This window comes from Scyliorhinus torazame, chromosome 2, assembly GCF_047496885.1.
Source record: "Scyliorhinus torazame isolate Kashiwa2021f chromosome 2, sScyTor2.1, whole genome shotgun sequence".
Lineage (NCBI taxonomy): Eukaryota > Metazoa > Chordata > Chondrichthyes > Carcharhiniformes > Scyliorhinidae > Scyliorhinus > Scyliorhinus torazame.
This window is the reverse complement of record NC_092708.1, coordinates 152,160,680-152,183,327: the sequence shown is the minus strand read 5'-3', so window position 1 is coordinate 152,183,327 and position 22,648 is coordinate 152,160,680. Positions and strand designations below refer to the sequence as shown.

The 22,648-nt window shown below is 45.9% G+C and overlaps 1 protein-coding gene across 3 annotated transcripts in view; it reads left to right on the top strand.

Moving 5' to 3' along the window:
• LOC140392817 (signal transducer and activator of transcription 4-like) overlaps positions 1–22,648 on the top strand; it is a 206,454-nt gene that overhangs the window by 120,663 nt on the left and 63,143 nt on the right. For all 3 annotated transcript variants that reach the window (XM_072478479.1, XM_072478489.1, XM_072478499.1), the window contains 6 exons: positions 17,461–17,612; positions 17,712–17,870; positions 20,121–20,213; positions 21,936–21,995; positions 22,093–22,113; positions 22,201–22,294. In XM_072478479.1, the coding sequence (XP_072334580.1) occupies positions 17,461–17,612; positions 17,712–17,870; positions 20,121–20,213; positions 21,936–21,995; positions 22,093–22,113; positions 22,201–22,294 (579 nt within the window). The remainder of the gene's footprint in view (positions 1–17,460; positions 17,613–17,711; positions 17,871–20,120; positions 20,214–21,935; positions 21,996–22,092; positions 22,114–22,200; positions 22,295–22,648) is intronic.

The following is a 22,648-nucleotide window of genomic DNA, read 5'->3' as shown; positions in this document are numbered from 1 at the left end:
ATGCCAAGGGGTGTGACTACGTACTCCTGTTACCCATATGTGGTGAAACTGTCCGACCTCACGTCGAAGGCGGTAATCAAAGCCTGCAAAGAAACGTTTGCCAGGCATAGGATTCCGCTCACGGTAATGAGCGACAACGGTCCTTGATTTTACAGCCAGGAATGGTCTGATTTTGCACAGTCCTACAACTTGTGTCACGTAACCTCCAGTCCCCACTACCCGCAGTCAAACGGGAAGGCCGAGAAAGAGGTCCATATTGTAAAGTGGTTACTATGCAAAGCTGCAGACTCAGGCTCCGACTTCAACCTGGCGATGCTGGCACACAGGGCAACCCACTGTCTACTGGGTTGTCTCCAGCGCAGATGCTCATGAATCGCACTCTGAAGACCACAGTTCCAGCCATCCATGTTCCAGACCTTGACCACCTCACTGTCTTCCAGAAAATGCAGCAGTCACAGGCCCAACAGAAGGCCACATACGATGCTCATGCCACGGATCTACCCGAGCTGGCCCCAACTGATCATGTTCGTGTCCAGTTGCCTGAGGGCGGCTGGTCAGCCACAGCTTTTGTGATCAAACAAATACCCCAAGATCGTTCCTTGTCCGCATGGCTCCCTGCTACGGCGCAACAGACGGCGCACTGCGAAGAGTTCCACGCCCGCTATCTGACCGAAGTGCCCCGCCGCCTACGATGCTTCCTCCGGATGTACCCTGCCACGAGGCCACCAATCTACCAGAAGTCCTGCCGGCCCATGCGACCACCGCGATGGCAGTGATCCTGCCTATCCACTTGCAGGCGGCTCCTGATCCCCCTCTGTGGCGATCGACAAGAATTTGTCGCCCACCACAAAGACTGAATCTGTAGTCTGAACTTTTGTACATTTTGTGACTGTTTAAGAAAACAGTGATGTCAGAGAGTGGGTGGGGCTGAGCTCAGATCAGCCATTTTGCAGGTTTTTAGTTTCAGTTTAAAAAGCAGTGTGTGTGTCTGTGTGTGTCCAGAGACTGCAAGAAGAAAGCAAGATGCTGGAGCTGAAGTCAACCAAGCTAATATATCTCTGTCATTCTACAAAAAATATATATATCCTTTAACCTGATGTGATACTGTTTAAAGGTGTTAAGTCTCTTGGAAGTTTGAAGGAACAGTTTAAGGAGTTATTTACTGTTGCAATATTTTCTGAGTTATCTTTGAAGTAAGGGGTGTTAAGAGATCCAATGTTTATTTAAGATATTAAGTTGAGTTCATGGAATAAACAGTGTTTTGTGTTTCAAAACCCACGTGTCCATAATTGTAATCCCACACCTAGGGAAAAGCTGTGTGCTCGGAAAAGCAACAAATCCATTAAAGGGAGAGGTTGGTTGAACTCCATAATACATTTTGGGGTTCTGAAAACGCCTCGCCCATAACAATTGGGGGTTCGAGGGGGATAAAAGTCTATCTATTGGATTGGCTTTTGTGAACTTAACGACATTGAAGGATTGTTGCTTTTCCGGTGTGGTATTTTAGTTTAAGTGGGGAGAGTGTTGTGAACAATGGCTCTTTCAGAGGCTCAGAAGTTTTTGGGGGTGGAGAATGTCACACGTAGTACTTTACGGACAGAAACGAAAAGCAGACTTAGATTTGGCAAGCACATTGCAGTTATCATTTCTTGACAAAATGCAAAAAGATGAGGTAATTATGGCAGTGGTTAAGCATTTAAAGTTGCCTGAGATAGAGTTTGACTCATTGGAAATAGCAAAAATTCAGTTGCAAATTAAACAAATGGAACATGAGAAAGAATTAAAGCAGCTTGCATACGAGAGTGAGAGAGAGGAAAGAGAGAGAGAGGAAAAAGAAAGAGAGAGAGAGGAAAAAGAAAAGGAGAGAGAAGAAAGGAGAAAAGAAAGAATAACCCGAGCAGAACAAAAAGAAAAAGCAGGGGAGATACAGATCAGGTAAAAAGATAAAGAGAGGGAGTTTGAACTTCAGAAAATGGCCATGAAACATGACAATCAGTTAAAATTGGCAAACGTAAAGAGAAACGTACAGTTGGATGATAGTGATGAGGATAGTGAGAAAGAGTGTATCATAGTCGAAGGCTTGGTGGGAATCTATTTAAATCTGTCCAAGCATTGCCAAGGTTTGACAAGAAGGAAGTGGAAGCCCTTTTAATTTCATTTGAGAAGGTAGCTAAACAAATTAAATGGCCACAGGACATGTGGGTGTTACTGATTCAAACAAAGCTGGTAGGTCAAGCTAGTGAAGTGTTTGCATTACTACCGGAGGAGGTATCTGGAACGTATGAGGAGCTGAAGAAATCCATCTTAAGTGCTTATGTGCTAGCGCCTGAAGCTTACAGACAAAGGTTTAGAAATTTAAGGAACAAATTTGGTCAAACATACATGGAGTTTGAAAGGCTCAAACAGAGTAATTTTGATAGGTGGATAAGAGCTTTAAAAATAGACCAAACGTATGAAGCACTCAGAGAAATTATACTTTTGGCCGAGTTTAAAAATTAAATTCCTGATGTAGTGAGAACTTATGTGGAAGAACAGAGGGTTAAAACTGTAAGATTAGCAGCGGAAATGGCAGATGATTATGAATTAGTTCATAAATCAAAGATTGGTTTCCGACATCAGTTTCAGCCGGTATGGGATAGAAACTGGGGACATGAGAAATACTCAAGTGGTAAATGTAAAGGTGAGCTGATGGGAGACAATAAAGAGAGTGTACCTCAGATTAAAAAAGAAATCCAGGAGGGTGGAATAGAAATGAAAAGTTTCAGATGTTTTCACTGTAATAAACTGTAAAGTCACAGTGTTGGTGGTTGAAGAAAAGCACTGGGAAGGCTGATGTGGTAAAACAGGATAAGACAGTGGGGTTTGTTAGAGTGGTAAAGGAAAGCCCAATCGAAGCGAAGGAGGTGTTAACTATTGTACAGCCTGTTCAAGAAGTAATTGTTAAGAAGGTGCCAGATTCTTTAAAAAATTTACTTGTGTGGGTAAAGTTTACTCATGTGTATCAGGAGGAGCCGGTAAAGAAGTCACAATTTTAAGAGATACAGGGGCTAGTCAATCTTTAATGGTAAGAGATGAGGAATTATGTAGTTTGGGAAGAATGTTGCCAGAAAAGGTGGTGATATGTGGAATTCAGGGTGAGAGGAGTAGCGTTCCATTACATAAGGTAAGGTTGGAAAGTCCAGTGAAGAGTGTGAAGTGGTAGTAGGAATAATATATGAACTATCTTGTCCAGGAATACAGTTTATCTTGGGTAATGATATAGCTGGATCGCAGGTGGGAGTGATGCCTACTGTGGTTGATAAGCCAGTGGAAAATCAGTCAACTGAAGTGTTGAAGGACGAATATCCTGGGATTTTTCCGGATTGTGTAGTAACAAGGTCGCAAAGTCACAAGTTAAGACAAGAGGAGAAATCAAAGAGTGAAGGTGAAGTTGAAGTGCCATTATCAGAAACGATTTTTGATCAGATGGTTGAAGAAAAACAAGAACAGGTGGAGGATGAGGCAGATATTTTTAGTTCAGGAAAATTGGCGGAGTTACAACAGAAAGGTGTAGAAATAAAACTGAAGAGGAATCTGAGAGTATACCAGAGTGTTATTACCGTAAAAATGATGCCTTGATGAGAAAATGGAGACCTGTACATATGCAGGTGGATGAAAAGTGGGCAGAAGTTCATCAAGTAGTATTGCCAGTAGGGTATAGAAAGGAGCTGTTGCGAGTTGCACATGAGGTACCAATGGGAGGTCATATTGGAATATGGAAAACTCAAGCTAAAATCCAGAAACATTTTTATTGACCTGGACTACATAAAGATGTAGTTAAATTTTGTTAATCATGTCACACATGTCAAGTGATAGGGAAACCTCAAGCAGTGATAAAACCAGTGCCCTTACTACCCATTCCAGCATTTGAGGAACCTTTTACAAGAGTCCTAATCGATTGTGTCGGACAGCTTCGTAAAACAAAAAGTGGGAATCAATGTCTTTTGACTATAATGGATATGTCTACTAGGTTTCCAGAGGCCATTCCAGTACATAATATTACAGCTAAAGGGATTGTGGAGGAGTTACTTAAATTCTTTACTAGATATGGACTACCCACAGAAATTCAATCTGATCAAGGATCAAATTTTACTTCAAAGTTATTCAAAGAAGTTATGGATAGCTTAGGAATAAAACAATTTAAATCAATTGCGTACCATCCAGAATCGCAGGGAGCGTTAGAAAGGTGGCATCAGACATTAAAGACAATGTTGAGGGCGTATTGTCAAGATTATCCAGAGGATTGGGATAAAGGAATCCCATTCATATTGTTTGCAATTAGGGATGCACCTAATGAGTCTACCAAATTTAGTCCTTTTGAACTAATTTTTGGTCATGAGGTAAGAGGACCACTTAAATTGATTAAGGAAAAATTGGTGGGTGAGAAATCAGAAATTACACTTTTGGATTACGTGTCAAATTTTAGGGAACGATTAAATAGAGCAGGTGAATTGGCTAGACAACATTTGAAAGTTGCACGAAATGTGATGAAACGGGTAGCGGACAAAAAATCCAAAGTTCATAGTTTTGCCAGTGGGGATAAAGTTTTAGTGTTGTTACCAGTGGTAGGGGAACCTTTAAAAGGTAGGTTTTGTGGACCTGATCAGATTCAAAGGAAATTAAGTGAGGTGAATTATGTGGTAAACACACCAGATAGAAAGAAGACTCACCGAGTGTGTCATGTGAATATGCTTAAAAGGTACTTTGAAAGGGAAGGAGAGAAAAAGGAGGTTCTAATGATTCTAACTCAAAGTGACAAACCAAATTGTGATGACTGTGAATTTTACATACCTCAAATTAAATTGGAAAATGAGGATGTTCTTAAAAATTGGGATGAATTGTTCAGTTACCTTCCAGAGGAAAAATGAACTGACCTGAAAAAGTTATTGATGCACATGGGCAAGTTTGTAAAGATAAATTGGGAAGTACTAAAATGGCTATACATGATGTAGATGTGGGAAATGCTGGACCTATCAAACAACATCCATATGGACTTAATCCTTTAAAATTGGCACAGGTTAACAGAGAGATTGAAAGTATGCTTAAAAATGGCATAATTGAAGTGGGTTGCAGCCAATGGAGCTCACCCATAGTGATGGTACCTAAACCAGATGTTACCCAACGGTTGTGTGTGGACTATGGAAAGGTGAATGCAGTTACAAGAACGGACTCTTATCCTGTCCCACCATTGAAGGATTGCATGGAGAAAGTGGGACAATCTGCTTTTATTTCCAACTTCCAGACATGGAAAGAACATTTAAACCATTGTATGGAGTTCTTCGATCAACTTCAGGAGGAGGGTTTGGTGATGAACCTAGCCGAAACTGAATTTGGAGAAGCCCGAATCACTTTCCTTGAGGGGTTTTCGATACCCTCAAGACGAAGGGAGGCAATGCGATCTCTTAACATGAATGAATTTGATCGAACAGCTGTGCAAAAGCTTTGTGGCGTGATTACGCCACTGATGGACTTGCTAAAGAAACCTAAAAAATTTCAATGGACAGCAGACTTTCAACAGGCATTTGACTGCCTGAAAGCTGTGATCACCAATGTTCCTGTATTGGAGAAGTGCAAGGGACTCTGTGGTCAGATTGAACTCAAGTATCTGATTCTAAAGAGAAATGTAGAGGAATGGATGGATCGTGCAGAGACTTTGTTCAAAGAGACTGTCAATCGAGAAGGATTTTGGTTGGAGGAAGAAGAACAAAGAAAAATAGACTATATTATTATACCTGTTTTCATGTGTTTTTTAAAAAACGAAAAGGTATATTTACTGTGTACATTTCATAGTGGATGGTGCAAAAGTGAAAAATGAAACCATCTTGAAGTTGATGGTTTATTTATTTTTTCTTGGGGGAGGTGTCATGTGAGGGTACCTTTTAGATATGGATGTTTAAGCAATGTACCTTTAAGAAAACAGTGATGTCAGAGAGTGGGTGGGGCTGAGCTCAGGTCAGCCATTTTGCAGGTTTTTAGTTTCAGTTTAAAAAGCAGTGTGTGTGTCTGTGTGTGTCCAGAGAGCTGCAGGAAGAAAGCAAGGTGCTGGAGCTGAAGTCAACCAAGCTAATATATCTCTGCCATTCTACAGAAAAAATATATATCCTTTAACCTGATGTGATACTGTTTAAAGGTGTTAAGTGTCTTGGAAGTTTGAAGGAACATTTTAAGGAATTATTTACTGTTGCAATATTTTCTGAGTTATCTTTGGATCTCTTAACACCCCTTACTTCAATGTTTATTTAAGATGTTAAGTTGAGTTCATGGAATAAAGTGTTTTGTGTTTAAAAACCCACGTGTCTATAATTGTAATCCCACACCAAGGGAAAAGCCATGTGTTAGGAAAAACAACAAATCCATTAAAGGGAGAGGTTGGTTAAACTCCACGATACATTTTGGGGTTCTGAAAACGCCACGTCCATAACACCAGTAAGCACACAACACAGTGCAGCCAATCACCAGACAGGACACTACCACTATAAAGCCAGAGGGCACTAGGTTTCCCGCTCTGTCGGGACCCAGCCATTGAGACAGTCTGAGTCCACGAGCTAGCAAGTGCAAACACCATGCGGTAGCTAGTAAGTCTGGTCAGGCGACTACAAGGTCTCCAGTCAGTTCAGTATAGTGTCGACCCACAGCTGAATATGTATATCAGTTCTATAGTTGAATAAAACAGTGTTGGATCTTCTCCAGTGTTAGATGTCTGTTTCTAGCTTCCCTGCATCGAGTGCAGTCCACATCGAACCTACCGGCCTAACACATCATGGTGCCAGAGTGATACTGATCTTGACGGACCTACCTCGAGTGAATCAGCATTGACCAGCAAGGAGCCATCCGGTGAAATGGAAAACCACTGCATCGAGTGCAGTCCACATCGAACCTACTTGCCTAACACATCAGTACACATAGGTTCTAACGCCATAGGCAGGAACACTGATGAGGCCCTGCATAAGGAGTTCTAGGAGTTAGGCAGTAAGCTAAAAAGCAGGACCTCTGGGGTTGTAATCACAGGATTACTCCCTCTGCCATGTGCCTGTGAGGCTAGAAATAGGAGGACACTGCAGCTAAACATGTGGCTAAACTGGTGGTGTCTGAGGGAGGGTTTCAGATTTCTGGATTATTGTGATCTCTTCCGGAGCAGGTGTGACCTGAACAAGAAGGACGGGTTGCATCTAAACTGGAGGGGCACCAATATCCTGACTGGGAGGTTTGCTGGAGTCACTCGGGAGGATTTAAACTGGTATGGCAGGGGGGTTGGGAACCAGAGCATTAGCTTAGAAGGTGTAATAACTGACTGGGAAATAGAGAACAAAAATAAGACGGCAACATCACCTTGTCTGCTTAAATGCTGTGATTTGAAGTGTATTTGTTTCAACGCCAGAAGAATAGCGGGTAAGGCAGATGAACTTAGAGCAATTATTAGTACTTGGAACTCAGATGTTGAAAATGAAATGAAATGAAAATCGCTTACTGTCACAAATAGGCTTCAAATGAATTTACTGTGAAAAGCCCCTAGTCGCCACATTCCGGCACCTGTTCGGGGAGGCTGGTACGGGAATTGAATCCGCGCTGCTTGGTCTGCTTTAAAAGCCAGCTATTTAGCCCTGTGCTAAACCAGACCCTCAATGCAATGTTGTGGCTATCACATAAAATGGTTAAAGGAAGGGCAGAATTGTCAGCTGAACATTGGGGAGGATATTGATGCTTCAGGCGAGATAGAGGAGGATGTAAAGGTGTGGGGAGTAGCATTACTGGTTAAGGAGACTATTATAGTCGTACTGCGGGGGACATCTCGGAGGGCTCATACAAATGAATATGAAGTCTGACAACTCACCTGATAACTCACCTGATGAAGGAGCTGCGCTCTGAAAGCTAGTGATTCAAAACAAACTTGGGTTTTAACCTGATGCTATAAGACTTCTTACTGTGCCCACCCCAGTCCAATGCCAGCAGCTCCACATCATACACTGAGGCACTCTGGGTAGAGCTCAGGAACAGGAAGGGGCAATCACAATGTTGGGGGTTTATTACAGGCCCCCCAACTGCCAGCAAGAGGTAGATGAGAAGATAGGTAGAGAGATTGTGGATAGGTGCAAAAGTAACAGGGTTGTTGTGGTAGGGGATTTTAATTTCCCCTATATTAACTGGGACTCAGTGCTAGGGGCAGAGTTTGTAAGGTGTATCCAGGAAGGCTTCTTGATGCAATATGTAGATAGTCCAACTAGGGAAGGGGCAGTACTGGACCTGGTATTGGGGAATTAGCCTGGACAGGTGGTCGAGGTTTCAGTAGGGGAACATTTTGGGAGTAGTGACCACAATTCCGTAAGTTTGAGGGTAATTTTGGATAAGGATGAGGTTAACCCTCGCGTTAAGGTGTTAAACTGGGGAAAGGCAAATTACGATAACATTAGACAGGAATTGAAGAATTTGGATTTGAAGCAACTGTTGGATAGTGAATCAACATCGGACATGTGAGAGTCTTTCAAGTGACAGTTGATTCGGATTCAGGAAAGTCATGATCCTGAGAGAATGAAAGATAAGTATGGGAAGTTTAGGGAGCCTTGGATAATGAGGGATATTGTGAACCTCGGCCGGGATTCTCCGAGCCCACGACGGGTTGGAGAATCGCCGGGGGCGCGGGAAATTCCCGCCACGCCACTCCGATGCCAGGCTGCTGATTCTCCCCGCTGAAATAGGCCTGGTGACGATTCTCCGCGGGCTGCGGACTGAAGTTCCGCCGAGTCCTGCCGGCGTGGTTCAAACCTGGTACCACCCGGCGGGAGCTCAGAGCCGCGGCCGCTGTGGACATCCTGGTGGGGGGCGGGAGGATCTGACTCCGGGGGGTGCCTCCACGGGGTCCAGGCCCGGGATCGGGGGCTTACGATCGCGGGCAGCCGCGATCTGGAGGGGGCCTACCGCCTTCCGCGTGGGCCCGCTGTTAGGTCCCCGATATGTTTCTCCGCGCTGGCGTGGAGACGGCAACGACGCACATGTGCCAGCGCAGAGACAGCTGTCGCGTGCATGCGCAGACCCGCGGCGACTGTGCAGGGCCGCCTGTCTGCACCGGAGCAGCGCGTAACACTCCAGGAGGCCAGTTGACGCCGGGGTACATCGCTCCAGTGTGTACGCCAGCGTCAACACTTGGCCGGGATTTCATGAATTTCCGCCCTCAATCTTTGCACGGTCTAGAAGGGTGGAGACAGTCAAAACTCTTGAGTATAAAGAAAGTAGAAAGGTACTTAAGCGGGAAATTAGGAGGGGTCATGAAAAGTCCATGGCAAATAGGTTTTAAATGAATCACAAAGCTTTTTATTCATATTTAAAAAGCAAGAGGGTGGCCAGGGAAAGGATTGGACCACTTGAGGACAGTGGAAATCTATGTATTAGAACATAAGAACTAGGAGCAGGAGTAGGCCATCTGGCCCCTCGAGCCTGTTCCACCATTCAATGAGATCATGGCTGAGGAAATGGGCAAGGTACTAAATGAGTACTTTGCATCAGTGTTCACCAAAGAAAAGGACTTTGTGGAAGCTGATTCTTGGGTAAGGTGTGTGTTCACAGTCTGGGTCATGTTGACATCGAAAAGGAGGAGGTATTGGGTCTTTTAAAAGACATTAAGGTAGATAGGTCTCTTGGGCCAGATGGGATTTACCCCAGAATACTGAGGGAAGCAAGGGAGGAAATTGCTGGGGCCTTAACTGACATCTTTGTATCCGCATTGGCTACAGGTGAGATCCCTAGCTAATGTGGTACTGCTGTTTAAAAAGGTAGCAGGGATAATCCTGGAAACTATAGTCCGCTGAGCCTCACGTCAGTGGTAGGTAAATTATTGGTGAGAATTCTCAGGGACAAGATTTATACCCATTTGGAAACAAATGGATTCATTAGCAATAAACTGCATGGTTTTGTGAAGGGTTGATTGTGATTGAGATTTTTGAGGAGGTGACAAAGATGATTGGTGAGGTGAGGGCGGTGGATGTTTTTTCATGGACTTCAGTAAAGACTTTGCCAAGGTGTCCCCTGGCAGACTGGTACAAAAGGTGAAGTCACACGGGATCAGAGGTGAGGTGGTAAGATGGATACAGAGCTGGCTCGGTCACAGAAGGCAAAGGGTAGTAGTAGAAGGGTATTTTTCTGAATGGAAGGTTGTGACGAGTGGTGTTCCACAGGGATCGGTGCTGGAGCCTCTGTCGCTTGTAATATACATAAATACATAAGGGCAGCACAGAGGTAAGGGTAGCACAGTGGTTAGCATAGCTGCTTCACAGCTGCAGGGTCCCATGTTCGATTCCCGGCTTGGGTAACTGTCTGTGCGGAGTCTGCACATTCTCCCCGTGTCTTAGTGTGGTTTCCTCCAGGTACTCCGGTTTCCTCCCACAGCCCAAAGACATGCAGCTTAGGTGGATTGACCATGATAAATTGCCCTTAGTATCCAAAACACGTTAGCTGGGGTTACTGGGTTACAGGGATAGGGTGGAGGTGTGGGCTTAAGTAGGGTGCTCTTTCTAAGAGCCGGTGCAGAGTCGATGGGCCGAATGGCCTCCTTCTGCACTATAATCCAGAAAGTAGAGAAGGCGCTGGCTGAGCAGGAGGAACATCAAACTGCGGTGGAGTTGGAGGTGGGGATGCTGAGAGACCAGCAGAAAAGGCTCCTGGAGAAGGTGGAGGACCTAGAGAATGGGTCCCGCCAGCAGAACCTGAGAATCGTCGGTTTCCCGGAGGGGTCCGAAGGAGCGGACGCTGGGGCATACATAGAGGGCATGTTCAAGAAGCTGCTGGGGGATGGGCGTTCTCCCGACCCTTGGAGGTGGACAGGGCTCACAGAGCGCTCGCGAGGAAGCCGCGAGTGGGGGACCCCCCGAGGGCAATGGTGGTGAGATTCCACAGGTACTTGGACAAGGAGCGTATTTTACAGTGGGCCAGGTAGACACAGAGTTGCAAATGGGAGAACAGAATCCTGCGGATCTATCAGGACCTGAGTGCAGAGGTGGCCAGGAGAAGAGCGGGTTTCAATCAGATAAAGTCGACCCTTTTTAAGAAAAAGGTGAAGTTTGGACTGCTGTATCCGGCCCGTCTCTGGGTCACGTATGAGGAGCAACATTTTTATTTTGAGTGGCCCGAGGAAGCGATGGACTTCACAAAAAGGAATGGACTGGTTGCGGACTGAGGACTTTGAACTTTGCTGCAACGTTCGCGTTTTAAAAAGTTTCTTGTTCTTCTTTTGTTGGACGTTATTTGTAATGCCTTCTGTATTGCAGAGCTGAGTGAGTTAAAGTTTACATTTGCACTGATGGGGGATGGAGGTGTGTTTGTTAGATGCTGGATCATCTGTTTGATCTTTTCTTTGTTTATCGTTTCTTTTCTAGGGCAATTGGGTTGGCACTGGTTTTTCGTTTGAATATATGTGTACGAGCGGGTGGGAGGGTGGGGAGGGAACAATAGGGGGAGGGAACAATAGGTGGGAGAATGTCCGGCGCCAGGGACTGGGGCCACCAAGTTAGCTGGGCGGGCTAGGTCATGGAAGCGCAGTGCGGGGTGAGCAGATGATAGGCTTATCGAAGGGGTTGATTTACATTGTGCTGTTACTGGGGTGGGGGGGGAAATGTTCTGCTGACGAGGGAGGGACTTTTGCTGAGGGACAGAGAGGAAGTCGGGGGCGGAGGCTTCCTGGGGGCGGGCCGGTGAAGGCGTGGGGCGCGGGCTGGAGACTGGCCCAAGAAAGGTGATGGCTGATCGGTGAAGGGGGGGGGTGCGATGAGCCCCCACCAATTAGGCTGATCACCTGGAATGTACGAGGGCTAAATGGGCCGGTTGAGAGGGCATGCGTGTTCGTGCATCTGAGAGGACTGAAGGCGGACGTGGTAATGCTACAGGAGACTCACCTCAGATTAAGGAAGGGATGGGTCGGACAGGTTTTTCACTCGGGACTGGATTCGAAGAGGACATTCAATGAGGCATGGGAGCGTGGGGTGCTTCCCCCGTCGATGTCACAGCCCACAATTTCATTATTCCTGAAGCGGGACAAGGACCCGGAACTGTGTGGATGCTACAGGCCAATATCCCAATTGAATGTGGACGCCAAACTGCTGGCCAAAATCTTGTCCTCTAGGATTGATGATTGTGTTCCGGATGTTATTGGGGAGGACCAGAGGGGGTTAAGTGAAGGCAGTTGGTGGCCAATGTAAGAACGTTGTTAAATGTGATCATGATGCCCCGGAAGGTAGGGAGGTGGAGGTAGTGGTCGCAATGGGGCTGGTTTATCACACTGGGCTAAATCGCTGGCGTTTAAAACAGACCAAGGCAGGCCAGCAGCACGGTTCAATTCCCGGACCAGCCTCCCCGAACAGGAGCCGGAATGTGGCGACTAGGGGCTTTTCACAGTAACTTCATTTGAAGCCTACTTGTGACAATAAGCAATTTTCATTTTTCATTCATTCAATGGGTGGTGGGGGAAGGGTTGGTATGGGAGCGTATGGAGGCAGCTTCATGTAAGGGCACCAGTCTGGGGGCGTTGATAACAGCGTCTCTGCCGGTCCCGCCGGCACAAACTCCACCAGCCCCGTGGTGGTGGTGACCCTGAGGGTCTGGGGGCAATGGAGGAGGCATGTGGGAGCAGAGGGTGCATCGGTGTGGTCTCCAATCTGCAATAACCACTGGTTTGCCCCGGGAAGGATGGATGGAGGGTTTCGGAGATGGCAGAGAGCAGGGATTGAGAGGATGGGGGATATGTTTATAGAGGGGAGCTTTCCTAGCCTGAGGGAGCTGGAGGAGAAATTTGGATTGGCGAGGGGAAACAAATTTAGATACCTGCAGGTGGACTTCCTACGCAGGCAGGTCTCAACCTTCCCGCTCCTACCACCAAGGGGGGATACAAAACAGGGTAGTTTCCAGAGTGTGGGTGGGAGAAGGGAGGGTCTCTGACATTTATAAGGAACTGATGGGGGCAGAGGGGACGCAGACGGAGGAGCTGAAGCCCATGTGGGAAGAGGAGTTGGGAGGAGAAATAGAGGATGGTCTCTGGGAGGACGCGTTGAATAGAGTCAATGCGTCCACAACATGTGCCAGGCTCAGCCTGATACAATTCAAGGTCGTTCACCGGGCCCACATGACAGTGGCCTGGATGGGCAGATTCTTTGGGGTGGAAGATAGGTGCGCAAGGTATGCGTGAGGGCCAGCGAACCATGTCCACATGTTCTGGACATGCCCAAACATAGAAGATTCTGGCCCAGGTTTGCGGATGTCATGTCCACGGTGTTAAAAACAAGGGTGGCATTGAGTCCAGAGGTGGCGATTTTCGGAGTGTCGAAAGATCCGCGAATCCAGGAAGAGAAAGAGGCAGACATTCTGGCCTTTGCTTCCCTGGTAGCTCGGAGACGGATATTATTAGCTTGGAGGGACTCAAAGCCCCCGAAGTCGGAGACCTGGCTAACTGACATGGCTAGCTTTCTCTGCTTGGAGAAAATCAAGTTTGCCTTGAGAGGGTCAATGTTAATGTTCGCCCGGAGGTGGCAACCGTTCGTTGATTTCTTTGCGGCAAATTAACCGTCAGCAGAAGGCGGGGGGCGGTTAGCTTAGTTTAGAGTAGGGGGTTAGTAAAGGTGGGACCTGTAAAGGAGGAAGACGGCTTTTGCACTATGTTTATAAAATGTACATTGTTTATTTTGTTGTTATAAAATCATAAATACCTCAATAAAATGTTTATTAAAAAAAAGAAAAGATACTGAATGCTTGCCTTCATTGGATGGCCATGATGTGGGGATGCCGGTGTTGGACTGGGGTGGGCACAATAAGAACCTGCAATACCAGGTTAAAGTCCAAGAGGTTTAGGGCAGCATGGTGGCGCAGTGGTTAGTGCTGCTGCCCTATGGCGCCGAGGTCCAGGGTTCAATCCCAGCTCTGGGTCACTGTCTGTGTGGAGTTTGCATATTCTCCCCGTGTTTGCGAGTGTTTCGCCCCCACAACCCAAAGGATGTGCATAGGTTAATTGGCCACGCTAAATTGCCCCTTAATTGGAAAAAATGAATTGGATAATCTTAAAAAAAAATTTAAAGTCCAACAGGTTTGTTTGGAATCACTAGCTTTCAGAGCTCAGCTCATCTCTCTGACGTGAGGAAGGAGCTATGCTCTGAAAGCTAGTGATTCCAAACAAACCTGTTGGACTTTAACCTGGTGTTGTAAGATTTCATTGGACGGATCATCGAGCATAAAAACTGGCAAGTCATGCGACAGTTGTATAGAAACTTGGTACGGCCGCACTTGGAATATTGCGCACAATTCTGGTCGCCACACTACCAGAAGGATGTGGAGACTTTGGAGAGGGTACAGAGCAGGTTTACCAGGATGTTGCCTGGTCTGGAGGGTGTAAGCTATGCGGAGAGGCTGAATTTTCATTAGGCTGTTTTCACTCAAGGAACTGTTTTCATTAGAACAATGGATGTTGAGGGGCGACCTGATAGAGGTCTACAAGATTATGAGGGGCATAGATAGAGTGGATGGCTAGGCACTCTTTCCCAGAGTGCAGGGGTCAGTCACCAGCGGGCACAGGTTTAAGGTCCATGGGGCGGAGTTCAGAGGAGATGTGCGAGGCAGGTTTTTTACACAGGCTGGTGAGTACCTGGAACGAGTTTCCAGGGGAAGTTTTGGAAGCAGATACATTAACAAAAGACATCTTGTCAAATACATGGATAGGATGGGTATAGAGGGGTAAGGCACAAGGAAGTGCTGAGGGTTTTGGCCAAGGTTGGTATCATGATCGGTTGGGTGGCTTGGTGGGCCAAAGGGCCTGTTCCTGTGCAGTTTTGTTCTTTGTTGTATCAAGCCACCAATCCCCAAAACTGACTTGTGTGAGGGACTACTCATGCCGTGCGCACCATACTGGGCACAACTACCACAGGACTATAAACTGTGACACAAATTCATAGCACTGCTTTGTGGTCCTGAATTCCCATGGCTCTACTGCCCAGGACTGTCTATACTTTCTTATCTGACTCATTTCCATCCCCCCACCTTCATGTGCCTCTGTGTTCTCTTTTCCAGTCACCCCACCCTCGCCATTCAAGCCTTTGCTTCCAGCCTCTTCCACCACCAACATCACTAGCCTCTCCCCCACCCCCCAACTTTGGATCTGACCCCCCCCCCCCACCCTACCACCTTGAATCTGGCCTTGCCTGTGCAAACGTATGGAGTCAGAGCAGCCGCGAGCACAGCACGATAAAAATAAGCAAAGATACCTCAAGAGCACGAGTGAAATGATGCTCGCCAGATGCACATCACGTATATCTGGTCATGAATTAAGCCAGTCTAAATTGCCACCAGTGTGGGGACGTGTTTCTGGCGAGCTGCCTTTTTAATGCGTATTCCTGGGATTCAAATCCAGCTCATGACATAATGCGAGGCTACCAAACCCGCCATGAAACCTGGGAATGGTAAATTGTAAACTTATTTTTACACCGGCAGGAAACTGTTTGGGTCGTTCTACACATTTTCCGTCTTGCTCGCCATTACGCCCACCACGAATGGAGCCAGAAAATCCCACCCATTTTGGGGGTAGAAGGATGGTGTGCTTAAGGTCCAACAAAAATGTGGGGCGGGATTCTCCGCCGCCCCGCGCCAAAATCGCATTTGGTGCAGGGGCGGAGAATCAATGTTCACGCGGGATTCGTAACCGGTGCCACTCCTACGATTCTCCGGTCCCTTCAGTTACGCAGCGCGTCTGGGGGCCATTGACAGAGGCCCCCCCTGTGATTCTCTGGGCAAAAGTGCCCAAGTTCCCGATGGCGTGGTTCTAACCACTTCTGGCTGGTCGGGTGGAGGGGCGGGGTGATCAAGTACCCGGGGGGACCTTATGGGCGGCCGGCGAGGCGATTTGGCGCGTGAGTTGTAGAAGTGCAGGGCCGATCATTGGGACCTTTCCACGTCCAGGTCCACCGGCTGAGTCCGCCATTGTGTTCAGCGCGGCCGCTGTGCGCATGTGCAGACTCGGAACGGGAAGTGCGGGGGTCCGTATCCGCAGCTGAAGCTGCGAGAAGCATTCCTGCCAGCCCCCTGCAGGTAGGTGAATAGCTGCTAATATTTTTAAGGAATCTTCAGAGTAAAACTTCAGCGTTTTTATGCTGGTGTGGGGACATAGCCCCAATTTTGGAGAACCCAGCAAGTTCATTGGATTCAATACTCAAGAACTCATTTCTTTCAATCTATTGAACGTTTTTGCCAAAGTATATTGGCCCAGATTTTGTAGTTGCAATGATTGTAGTGTCTGTGTTCATTATCATTGCCCTATGAAACTGTCAACAACTTGATGTCCACACAGGAAATCCACAAGTTATTGACAGTTATTCTCTGCTCTTCCACAGTGTACTGTTGAAGTCCTTTTTAGAATTTTCAGAAGACGGAACTGGTGACAGCCTCCCCTTTTATATTGTAATGATGCTTTTAAAATCCCTGAAAAGGTTTGTGGTAGTACCAGGTATTGCGGTACCTAAGAGGTGGATGACCATTGGTTAGACCCAGGAGTCTACCATTGGCTGTTGTACATAGCTCCGCCCTGAGAGGTGGAGTATAAGAACCGGTGCCGTCCCAGCAGCCTTCACTTTCTGTATCAAAGCTGCTGGGGAAGAGTTCTAGCAGATTAAAGCCTTCAGTTATGAATCATTTCGTCTTGAGAGTAATTGATTGCGCATCAAGGTTATGCCTTGTTACTGAGATGTAACAGGATTTTAAACAGCGCAGTATGTCATAACCAATGGCAAACAACGTCTCTGGCTCTAGAAATCAAATTTTATTCACTTTTCCATTATGATTTTTTAAACGTGCATAGTTTTCCAACATCAACTTTTTGAAAAGGTTTTTAACATAATTTCAACTTATAATCAGTATTCTCTTTAATATTGCTTTGTGAAGCCTGCTTGTTACCTATGCAATCGCTTTAAAATTGCTGCCCATGCACCGATCTTAAAGGAGCAAGGGTTGTGCATGGTCAGTTGATTCCAATCAATATTTCATGCTCTGTAAAAATTATGGACGGGATTCTCCAGCTGCGCCCGCCCAGCGACCGGAGAATCCCGCCCAGGGTCAATGGACTTTTCAATTGTCCGCACCTCATGGACGAGGTAGACGGTCAGCCATGATCTAGTTAACTGGCGGAGCAGGATCGAGGGGCTGAATGCCCTACCCTTGTTTTTGTCTTCCTATGTTCCAATCATTGTGGGCAGCTGTCTTTCAGATCATTGACAATAGTCACCACTTGCTGCTGGTATCAAAATCTGGCTCATTCACACGTCACAGTTCCATGGCTTAAATGTTTCCGTTTTTTATTAAAGCTACATTATTCTGGGGGATGTGTTGGTCAGCGCTTTGCATCTGAGAATATTGTTAAGAGATACATGTTGGGAATCTACTCACTCAGTGAATTTCTGTATAACCTAGGAGGTGCTCCATAAAATCACAGAATTGTTAAACCAAATGGATTTTCTGATGAATAGACAATTGTTTGAAGAGCTAACAGAATGGAAACGACGACAGCAAATTGCCTGCATTGGAGGGCCACACAACACCTGCCTTGATCAGCTGAAGAACTGGTAGAGTGCAAAGTATCAGAATTATTTTCAATTTTCAATGCTGTACCTTGAGTGATATATAAATTATTTTGAACTAGGTTTACGTTTCTTTTGAACTAGGTTTACATTATTCGCAGAGAGCTTATTTCAGGTCAGAAGACAGCTGAAAAAACTAGAAGAACTGCTACAAAAGGTGACTTACGAAGGAGATCCAATGCCTCTGCAAAGACCTCATTTGGAGGAGAGAGTGAACATTTTGATTTACAGTTTCATCAAAAGGTACAAACTTTGATTAAAACAACAAAGACCGCTCATTTAATTATTGTTCAGAAAACAGTTGCCCATAGGGAGGAGAACTCAACATGTAGGAGAAGCCTCTTGACAGCCTTTGCATCTCCAAATGTGGCAGGAAAATTTTAGCTGAGCGAAGTGGTGCTTTGGGCCTCTGTTAAGAGCCCCTGAAAGTCATGCTCATCCTGGGACAGGGAGGAATAAAAGTAAATTACTTGCCTGTATGATCTTTAGCCTGAACCTGGATCCCACAGACCGGCAAGTCAACTTTTCATGGGTGCTCCTGCCCTGGGTCACCCAATGAGTAGAATCAGGAAGAAGAGGGTCATACATTTCCTGCCTTATTAAAATAAAATGCTGAATCTGTACTAATACAGGTGGAGGGCTAGTAATGCTTCAAAGGGAAGCCTCATCAATACCTCGGAGAGCACAGTGGACACCTGACTAAGTTTCTCTGTGCCATGTTCAGAAGAATGCAGACAGATAAATGTTCCCCAATGTTCCTTCTCACTCATCTCAAACACTCAACCCAATAAAATAAACCAAAGAGCAGCACCGACCATGCAACTGTCATTATCTTTATCCTTTCCCAAGGGTCAGGATGTTAAGTTGTTAATCTGCAGCAGCAGAAAATGTGAAACTGGGGAAATAAAATCATTTCATTATATATAAGTATATATAGTTCAGCAGGAAGTTGTTGAAAAATATCATGGGCGGGATTCTCCGTTGCCCGAGCCCAAATTCAGGAACAGAAATCAGGCGGAGAATAGCCCCCGACGCCGAAATCGCGGCAGGCGCCGGTTTGGCGTCGAATCGCAATGCCCTGCCCCTCTAAATCAGCGTCATTGCAATGCGCACCGCGCATAGTTGCAACCGCGTTCGCATCTTATTATCAGGCCCACCAGTGATGCACCACCTCTGATGGGCTGAGTTCCCGACGGCACGGGTCTCCTATGGTGTCAACAGTCGTGAGCCTGGCGCGGTGGCTGCGGGGAGAGAGGGCATACGGGCAGTGTCCAACACCGCCATACTTAGCCAACTGTCATGCCGCTGGCTAGGGGGCTTCTGCCAGGGCTGGGGGAGTAGTGGGCGGTGGCTGGGAGGTGGGCTGTGGGGCCGGGTATGCGGTCCAGTACAACCAGCGCCATCTTTTCAGGCACAATCAGTGCGTGTGTGGGGGGTGTAAGTGTACTCCCGGCTGCAGTTTGTTTAGCCCTGCACATGTCCAGCATGGACCCGCCAATTCTCCCACTGTTTTTCGTGTGTTCCGCGGTTGTTTCACGCACGCTGGTGCTAGCCCCTCACTGGTACCAGAATCGGTATGCGTATGGCGCGATTTTTCCATCGTGGAACTCCACGGATCCTCCGTTGGCGTCAGCACTTAGACGCAGGAGCGGAGAATCCATCGCTTCTCGGCCTTTTGGCTAAGATCAAGCGTTGCGTTACTTGGCCTTTTGCTTAAGATGAGAGTGAGGTCAGGTGTAATGCCTGGATCTGGTATGCCTCTCTTGTGGGGACCATGAATTGGATTCAATTTTAACTGGTTTTTGGGGCAGGCAAGTTCTGGCTTTGTAACTCTGATAAAGTAATAAAAAAAAGGAACAGAGAATCCAGCCCCATACCTATGATTAGCCTCATCACTATTATCAGCTTTACAGTGATTTAAATCCTTAAATTGCTTGGTGTGTACATTTATTAAAAATAAACTAATTTTCTGCATCTCCTCTGAAAGCAGTGACTCCTGTTGTGGCATGGTTTCATCAATATGAACAGCATTCATACCTCATCAAAATGCCAATTCTTCGTGTAGAAAACTTGACAGTGAGTGTCAGCAGGTTGTTTAATACTGCCGGACATTATGACTGGATCAATGTATTCTGCAGCAATTGTGCCTGGATAATGTTCAGGAGCGTAGCTGAATATTTTTTTCCAATCACTAACCTAATGACGCTAAGTTCACACTTGCGACATCCTTGATGCCATCACAATTGGCATCAACTAACTCCGCCTCATTAACCAAGCCTAATCGAAATGGTTCGGCACTGTTTTGGGTGGTAAATTTTCATACTAAGTTGTGGAGGAGTAAACGTGAGGTGTTAATTTAATGATCATGTTGCACAATCTAATTTTTTTACATTAATAGATTAACAAGTGATAAGTAGATCTTCAGTTCCTTGTAACAAGAGCATAAATGATCTGTGTAAATGATTAACTTCATTTTCTGTCCAATATATTTAGTTCCTTTGTGGTGGAGAGACAGCCCTGTATGCCAACCCATCCACAGAGACCAATGGTCCTAAAAACAGGAGTGCAGTTCACTGTAAAAATAAGGTCAGCACGCGTTTGTGTTTGAGAAAAGAATGCTGTGATGAACTTTGTCTTTTAGTTAACACATGCAATTTGAATATTCTTGGGCTGTGGTTCTGGCAGTATCACTGGCATTGAGCTCACCAGTACCCTCTAGCACGGCTTCTTCAGAGTACATGGTGTTAGTACATGGGCACCTCATCTGCATTCTCCAGTGCAGGGTTTCCAAAACCTTTCCAGCCACAGAATCCTTTTGACCTTCCAGGAGTATTTATGAAACCCCTGAGAAACATTCTTATTATGTTGAAGAATTAAACCACAGAAAAGTGATTTTATTGTGCAATAAGTACAAACATGCATGTTTCTACACCTTATAATTATACAATTATTATAATTAAAATGTTTTGTTATGCAACAAATACTTTCAAGTCTGACCTTTCTGTAATTTTTAATGGGAAGAGTGATGCTCATCTTTTACTCACTAATTAATTTACAACAGGGAGTGCTGCTGGAGAGCTGACCCCTCTCGATTCTATTGGGCTACTGCGGCCTCCGCCTCTCTCAGGACCCTCGTCTCTTTCAGGGTCACCGCCTCTCTCAAGGGCCTTGCGGCGCGCCCCCTCTCTCAGTGGGGGGGGTTGCTCCCTCTCTCAGGGCGGCCCCCGCTCCCCCTCTCAGGGTGGGCCCCCCGCACCTCCTCTCAAGGCGGGCCCCCACTCCCCTTCTCAGGGCGGGCTCCCCGCACCCCCTCTCAGGGCGGGCCCCCCGCTCCCCCTCTCAGGGTGGTTCCCTGCTCCCCCTCTCAGGGTGGGCCCCTGCTCCCCCTCTCAGGCCCCTCGGCTCCGGTCTTTACTTTATCTGTGAGTTGAAATTAATGTGGTTCCAGCTAGTCCGAATTCTCAGCTCATTGGCTGCTGATTGGCTGACTATTGCATCTATCAGTAGCCAACTGATCAAGCTAGAAGGACAGCTATGTTAATTTAAAATGGCCATGGAACTCCTGCAGAACCCCGTTTGGGAAACCCTGCTCTGTGTCACTCTGCATGAGGACATGCACCTGCCAACCCACGCTGCCAGAACCTATCTGGCTGCCATGCATGGGGTGCTTGCTATGAACTTTTATTGGTTTGCAACCCAGGCCTGGAAACCATTCTTGTAACCCCATTGAGGCACTCACCCGTACCCTTCTGTCATTTGACATTCCTACACCCACGAGGTACACTGACCCTCAACTTTCTGCTGATGCTACTGAGGTGAGGGAAAGCAACAACTCCAAGCATAAGAAATTCTGCTCCTGGCCCTGTCTACACCCACTTTGGAACTTTGTATTCTGAGACAGTCTGATAAATTCCCACGTGAGTTAGAGTTAGAACCTGCTATAATGGCTGAGTAAAGTTGGCTCAATCTCCTGTCTGTCTTGTTCCTGCACACGGGTGAGTTCAAAAAACAAATTGTCCTCTTGCATCATTCCGAACACTTCAGCTGTGATGCAGCAGTTGAATGCGTGGTAGTAAGTTTGGAAGGCTTATTTTATTTTTGACATAAAGTAGGGCAGTAAGAGGGTGGAGTTATCCTTAGTGATTCCTGTGTACACAGACAGAGAGGGAGCTGCCTATAGAACAGGGAGAAAGCACCTCAGCTTCAGAAACATCTGGGAGTATCACTGCAGGAGATGTCTTAATGTCGAAGTAAATACTAACCTAAAAATGAAAATTGCCATTTGTAAAAGTTTCTTTTGTTTTATAGGTTTTTGGTAAAATTACCTGAACTGAACTATCAGTTAAAAGTGAAAGCTACAATTGACAAGTAAGTTAAAGTAACATTTTATTTTCAAGATAATAAATAGTTTGTTAATTCTGGAATAAGATTTTTATCGTCTTTGTTTCTCATTTCTGTTTTTCAGGGAAAGCTCAACAGCAAGAGGGTACGAGAAAGAAAATTAAAAATTACTTGACTTTCTGAATAGCTAACATTGTTTTAGACATTGTAATGACATGTTCTCCATTCACAGGTATCGCAAATTTAATATATTAGGTACGAACAGCAAAGTAATGAACATGGAAGAGTCAGTGAATGGGAGTCTTTCTGTGGAATTCAGACATCTGGTAAAAATCTTTGTTTATCCATTTCAAAATGAACAGTTGATGCCAACGTTATAAGAATCAGCCTCACTGAAAATATTAATCAGGTTTCTCTGACTACCCAGCAAATATTAATCTGGTACACCGTTAAACACAAAGGTCTTAGTTTGATTCTTGCTTTGTACTGAGTTGGACAAGATGTCTGGGCAAGAATGAAGAAAGATCTTTATGGATTCCTGCCCCTAATTTCTATCCAGTAACCATTGGAAATTATTAGATTGGAACAGGGTTAGACTTGGTTTATGATGTCTTCCAAAGATAAAATAGCTTGTTTGGCACTCATTGAGTAAGATTTTCTGGCCCTGCCCGCCGCCTGGA